Raw genomic sequence first — 7,321 nt, 5'->3', positions numbered from 1 at the left:
ACAGATTAGATTCGACGATTTTAGACGCCTTCTTTTTTCTGATAACCAATGTAATGACCGTGTTTAGTAAATTTGCTGCTTTATTTAGACACGAATGGACATAATCGTTAGGTATTTCGTCAGGAGAAGAGGAAAAAACCTCGCTGATAAAACGCGATCGCCTAAAAACAGGCAAACCTGCGACAGTGAAGTAAGCAGATCTGGCGTCTCCTAGCTTTGTTGACTTCTATCAACGAACAGAAATGGCTGACATTCTTTTCGAAACATCATTGCTAGGATTGTTCAATTTTATTTCGTGATTGTGTATCATAGATATGTTTTATTGCTTAATTATGAAGCTTTTATTCGAATAAAAAAAGGTAGGCGAATAATTTCTTGTTTGTGCAAGTATTTGCGTTAGTTAATCTTCTGTTGCTCGAGTGATTTCTTTTTCTATACAACTGATGTGAAAATAACTACGTCAAACTTCTTCTAAACATAAGAGTTGCTTTTAAGAGGATATTCTTCTTTCACATTATCAATGATCTTTGTATTTTACTCATCTTTTAACTAGAACTTGTTTTAGTTAGCTCTTTAGTTTCTTTTATTAATTTATTCTTTATTTCCTCCTGAAAAACTAACATTAGTTGTCAAATGATTTTTAGTACCAACAAAATTTAAGCAGCAAATGTTTAATATATCCTCTTTAAATAAATATGACAATTATTCATTAAGGTAAAGGTACCAGTAGTTGACCAGTTTTTAGCAAAACGTAAAAAATAAGGTTTTTATAAGTGATTCTCTTTTGAAAAAAATGCACCTGACATGTCAAGACATCTATCGATTAAATTTCAAAAGAATTACATGTGAAATGAAGTACGCGTAGTAACAACGGACGTCTAAATTCATTAAGGTAAGTAATACGCCTCTATATTGCTATTTCCTTAACGTTTCTGTTAAGAACAGCTGTACGATTCAGGTAAACAAATCCATACGTTGAGAACTCTTCGTGACTGAATTATTTACTTATTAAATTCTCACAGCGTTTTCTAAGTGATAAATGCAACGTTTTTGTTATTCTAACCACAAAAAACAATAGTTTATTGGGGGGTCAAATTCTGAATCTTGTTATTCTAAGAGTTTTAGAAGTTGACCGGGGTGGTCAATTACTGACGTGAGTTATTTAAATTTGTTTACGATTTATAATGTATCCATTTTGCATTTAACTTTGTTAGAAGTACAAAATATAGTTTTAAATTTTCTAGCATACTGCGTTTTAACGTTTTCTAAGTGATAAATGCAACGTTTTTGTTATTCTAACCACAAAAAGCAATAGTTTATTGGGGGGTCAAATTCTGAATCTTGTTATTCTAATAGTTTTAGAAGTTGACCGGGGTGGTCAATTACTGACGTGAGTTATTTAAATTTGTTTACGATTTATAATGTATCCATTTTGCATTTAACTTTGTTAGAAGTACAAAATATAGTTCTAAATTTTGTAGCATACTGCGTTTTAGTGGATGACCGCATGGTCAACTATTGACTGATCCACGGTCAATTATTGACTCCGTCCAGTGTCCACTTTTTTAAAATAACCATGTGCGTGATATTATAAACACCACCGGAAAATTAAAATGCATTTACTTAATTATTTATTTTAGAAATTTATTTATTTATTTAAAAAAATTTTTTTTTATTTATTTTTATTTTTATTTCATCCATGGAAATGTACAGGCGATTATGGAAGTGGCCAAAAAATTGGTATTGTTACATAATCTAGAAGGCTTGAAGAGTATCTTCAGGCATCGACTCTCGCTATTTAATCACAGAGCAAGTGGTTACTATTGTTCGTGTGGAGGATTTCTCTTAACTGGTCAACTACTGGTACCTTTACCTTATGTTCTGCTGTAAAATTTAAAACACTTCAGTCAGAATATAATTACGACCATTGCATTCAAATATAAATTCCTTCTACTAATGCACCAACAAGTAAGATAATAACGAATTATTTCTCCCACGTTTGTCCATACGTAATTAATTTTCACTATTAAAAAAGTTTAATATATTCTCTTTAAATAAATACTACAATTATTCAATATGCTCTGTTGTAAAATTCAAAACACTTCAGCCAGAGTATATAATAGTTACGATCATTTCATTCAAATATAAATTCACTGTAATGCACCGACAGGAAAATTGGACGAATTAAAATAGTCCATTAGTAACAATGACAAACTAGTAAGGTAATGTTTAATTATTTCACTTACGTTTTGTCCATAGACAGGGCTAATGATGAATACGACCAATTCGAACACTCCGAAGACCAATCCATACTCCGATGCTGTGGCACCTTTCATCGAGGCCTATAAACAAAAAAGACGTGAAAATTTTCGACAATGTTCGATCCAAGTGAAGCAAGAATCCTTGGTCTTACGCCTTGGATTGGAGATGTTAGACGATTCCGTGTTATTATTACGCATTTCGACGCATTATCGCGCGTTCGACTGCAATTAACACTGGTCGTGATAAATCCCGATAAACTTTAGACAGTTCACGCGGCGAAGACTCACGAACGTGGATAGGGAACGGTACTCGAGATTTCAGAATGCGAGAAAAATTTCTGTCACTGGAACTTTGGTGGTGGTTTCCTTACAGAAGATAACTGGGATGAAATTATTATTTTTCTATTTACTATGTACAGCGTTTTGTTTTTCATTTTTCTTCTTTTATTGCAAACTTTACGTTGCATCTACTGCTAAGTCATTAGCGATAAATTTAAATCGACTTTTTTTACGATTTTGGTATTTAGATTTTTTAGAAAAGTTTCTTTTGTGTACTTTTGTAATATCAGAGCCACGTCTGGACTCAGTTTATACTTCTGCGTTAAGCTCGAAATCCTCTGCACTCGTAGAGTGTATGATTTATCGATATTATGTGGATGCAGAGGTTACAGAAAGATAGTTTCATTTTCATTATTAAGCTAATTAAATTATTTTGAAATGGCCACTTCTAAAGCTGCGTTTACACTACGTGTACTGGGCGAGCCATGTAAAACAGACCACCTAATTATCTTCTCTAGTGAGAAAATTTTCATGCGTAATTTAAATAGTTTCAAGATGAAAGGAAAATTTTTTTATGTTGCATTAGATATTGATGTGCATTTAATCTTTTGCACTCGAACATATAGGGAAGCAGTAAATCTTGCTACTTGTTTATACTAAAAAATTAATATTTATTGCTTTCAAAATTGATGTATAGTATTTGCTAACAAATTGATGAAATTTTTTAGAATTAACACAGATATAAATCGTACATATGTTGACAAATATTAGTATTTTATTTAAATATTTAATGTATTTTTATATTATACAAGATCTTGTAATATTTCATTAGAAGTTGGTTGTTTCAAACTATTTCATTGCTTAGCCATTAATGGGAGGCCCGTAGACCTGTTGTTCTGTAAAATATTACCTATAAGAGAGTCTCGATTAATTATTTACCAACTAGTAAGCAATAATGTCGCTTCTCAATCGCCACTCGAATCCAAAGGGTTAAACGTACAACTGTATAACAAGTTATATAGCGAAGTTATAAAGCTTGTTAGAAAAAGAGAAAGAAATGTAATATTACGTTAAGTAACTTTTTTTTTGTTATCCATCAAGTGTCGGTAAAGATCAAAGATAGTTGCAAAACATTGTTATGCGACGTGTTGCCAGTTAGTCCAAACCAGTATGATACGGTTACCAGACTTTTTCCATGTATTGAATGCAAGCGATTCGGCATCTCAGTCTAGTTGTTACATACCTTTCACCAGCAAACATTCATTCATTGTTTGATATTGTTTTTTACAATTATAAAAGGGAATGGACGAAAGAAGGAATCGCTCGTTTAATTAAACTGTTACGAGAGAAACGTATCTTATGGGGCACTATGTCTACGAACTTTAAAGACAGAAATAAGAAGCATCATGTGTGGGCTGAATTAGGTGTTGGCATGGAGATGGATTCAACCGAAATAGAAAAAAAATTCGAATGTCGATTGGACTGTTTCAGAGAGAGTTGAGAAAAGGAAAAAATAAAAACTTGGTACAGACTTGTTACTATAGTACCAAAAGGCAGAGGCGTATCTAGGGTGGGGCAAGTAGGGCACATGTCCTGGTTGCGCCAATGTCAGGGGGCGCAAGAAAGCCGAAAGAAATAGTGTTTCTTGAATAAATTTATTTTTAGGTTAGTAGTTTACGCTTGTCGTTCATGTGCTTCGCATGACTCGTTAACACTAGGTTTACGGACATTTCTTATATACCTACTGTTCGTTCAAAATAAGAGTAACCTCGCTCTCGGATCGATTTTCGTCCGTTCTGCGCATAGACAGAGAGCGTAGCAGAGGGTAAGACGGAGAAGAACGTAGGCAGTTAAGTGGGGGTCTGGACGTTCTAACCCTGCCTTAGGCACGTCCCATGCGCGAAACGAGGTTATTCTTATTTTGAACGAAGAGTATCTCTACGGATACGTGTAAAAAACAACTTATTTCATTTAAAAAACAGCATATTATACACTATTAACTTATAAATGAAACTATGTGATATTATATATTTACATAAAATTTGTAATAAGCATAAATGGTAGGAGAGAAATGTAAACAGTTTCTGTAGTTGCCCTTGTGAAATTCGAAATGCGTCAAAATGACGCGACCCGTAAACCTAGTGTTTATCGCTTTTCTCCAGAGTCCAAATCGTGTTTAACGAAGAAGTTGAAAAAAAGGTGCAACTGGAATGATATGCATGCGAGGGGCAAATTTTGCGCTTGCTCTAGGCCAGTGGTCTTCACCCGGCGCCGGTCCGCAAGAATTTGCTAAATATTTGCTATGTCAGTAATAAAAACCAAACAGAGATATCAAATGGATGTTAATGCAGCGCTTCGTCTCTTAGAAACAACGCTGCAACCAGGTATATCAAATTTGCTTACAAAGAAGCAGCAGCAGATGTCGCACTAACGAAAAATTGTAATTTTATAACATTACATTTAATAAATAAAATTCTATCTACATTGGTTTTCATTTCTGGCTGACGCCGGTCCGCGAAATATTTCTCCTATTTTCACCGGGCCGCGGGTGTTAAAAGGTTGAAGAACACTGCCCTAGGCGCTGTTAGTTATATAGATACGCCCCTGGCAAAAGGTATAGTCTTAACAAGGTTATAAAGCAATTTGTTTTATAACACTGTTTTGTTATATAGTGTAGACGCAGCTTAAGTCTGGTCATAATCCTCTTTTCTTTCCTGCTCATGTAGTGTTTTGTTCACGAGGTAGAATATAAGAGAATTATTTGAGTATTAAGCATTGATAGATCCTGTTTTATTTATGTACAAGACGAGTGTAGGATAAATGTGTGGAAATGAAATTTAGATTGAGATTCTCGTTGAAATGAATATTGTATTAACAATTCGTTAAAAGAATGCTCTCTTCAGATTAACACGAAGAGTTATAATTGAATTACAAGTTTTACCAGAGTATTAAATCTAAGTTGAAAAGTCACATAAAAATACTTAATTATGGAAAAATATCAACATAGGTTGAATTCTTGACGCTCTAACTTTCTTTTCCATATACTTTGCATGAGCATGAATCGAAGAATAACTTTTCTCGTTTAATGAAAGTGTTAAGTGTAGTTTTTGTGATACATGAATGCTTAATGTTGAAAAGCAGAAAAGTCGACGGCAAATAACTCGTGAATTTTCTATCGATCTTTCGTATAATACTCCAGCATTAAATGACCACTAAATTAAACTTAATTTACATGAAAATTAAATCTGTAAGAAGCATATATTATTCTTAATTTCAAAGTTAAAAATAGTGTCAAACGCAAAGCAGCATAATTGAATTAACGTTAACAAGAAAATTCTTCATGCCGATCTACGTAGCTAGTAATTTAATTGCCACAAGATAAGAGAAATGGTTTTCAATGAATGTCGGACAAATTTCATCAAGGTCGTAGAATCTGACGAAACTTCTTGGTTCGTTTGCCTTTTAATCGAGATATTTTTCCTCCATTTCGATGGATAATCGGTTGTTTTACACATGTAATTATATACTGGCCCATAGACAAATTATGCTAAATTGCGACAACAGTGTAATCAAATGATAAAATTTATCGTGGCTGATTTGAAACTTTCGTCTGCGATGTATTCTGCGCGTTTTAACACGAGACAAAGTGATAATGATAGGTCTCTACAGCTCCTAATGAGCGCGTGTTTTGTGACCCAGGACGAATCGTATTTACTGTTTCGATTAGAGATACAAGAAGAAAGTGATAGAAGAGAGGATTCTGATTTGAAATTAATTGAATAGGTGAAAAGATGAAGGAAAAAATTCCACTGGATCTTATTTTCGGGAAATCGAAGAAACCGATCGACAGTCAAAAAAGTCTCCGTATACATTAGAATTTACTTAGCGTTGTATAATTTTAAAGGAGAAAGTAGCAAATAAAAAATATTTACGGTATTTCATTTAGAAACATAACATTCACTATTAGTACAAAGAAAAATAATTTACATTAATTTGTTAATAATTAAACAAACAAAAATGAATACAAACAGATACTTTTCATTATGGGAAAAATATTTTGAGTAATGTCTTTTCTATTTGCTTGTGAACAGGAAACTAACTTGTATTTGCCTTTGAAGCCTTGTTTGTAGACACTTTGCTGAGTTCTTAGATACTGTACGGAAATTTTTTTTCCTTAGTTTAATTGTTAACAAATGAATGTAAATCATTTTTCTCTGTACTAATAGAAAATGTTATATGTCTAAATTAAGTAACTTAAATATTATTTACTTGCTACCTTCTCTGTTAAAACGATACAACGCTAAATAAATTCTAATGAGATATGCGAAGACATTTTTGACCCAGTGAGTGTAGTTATTTAATTACTAAAATTATTTTAAAATTGGCTAACTTCGTAATATAATAGAAAAATTTCATTTTTAATCATTTGTTACGTACGCAGTCTAGCCGACACGGCGGCGCCGAGACATCCGCCTAGAGCTCACCCCCTTGAGATAAAGTAAACGAACGCGTTTCGTTCTCATGGCAAAATTAGGGCCCCCATCACCCAAAAAATACAGATTTTTGGATATATAAGGGCATGATTTCCGAGGCTCTGGGGCAGTCACAGTTCAGAGTTACCCTGAACTTTAAAGTAGAGCAGTATCTGTATAGTCGTCGTTTGATACAAGCAAGATCGGGCTCAAATCCTTTTCAAGCAACCAAGTATAATACTAAACTCGTAAGTGTAATGTCGAGAAGGAAGATTTTTGCTCAGCCAAGAATCAACCATTATAATTTAT

The 7,321-nt window shown here is 33.4% G+C and overlaps 1 protein-coding gene across 1 annotated transcript in view; it reads right to left on the bottom strand.

Moving 5' to 3' along the window:
• The window catches only part of LOC108578529 (MFS-type transporter SLC18B1-like), a 24,683-nt gene that overhangs the window by 7,959 nt on the left and 9,403 nt on the right, over positions 1 to 7,321 (bottom strand). Inside the window, exon 2 of the mRNA XM_017941882.1 lies at positions 2,247 to 2,342. Within this exon, the coding sequence (XP_017797371.1) occupies positions 2,247 to 2,342 (96 nt within the window). The remainder of the gene's footprint in view (positions 1 to 2,246; positions 2,343 to 7,321) is intronic.

Source organism: Habropoda laboriosa, unplaced genomic scaffold, assembly GCF_001263275.1.
Source record: "Habropoda laboriosa isolate 0110345459 unplaced genomic scaffold, ASM126327v1 scaffold38, whole genome shotgun sequence".
NCBI classification, from domain to species: domain Eukaryota; kingdom Metazoa; phylum Arthropoda; class Insecta; order Hymenoptera; family Apidae; genus Habropoda; species Habropoda laboriosa.
This window is presented reverse-complemented; position numbering and strand designations above follow the sequence as displayed.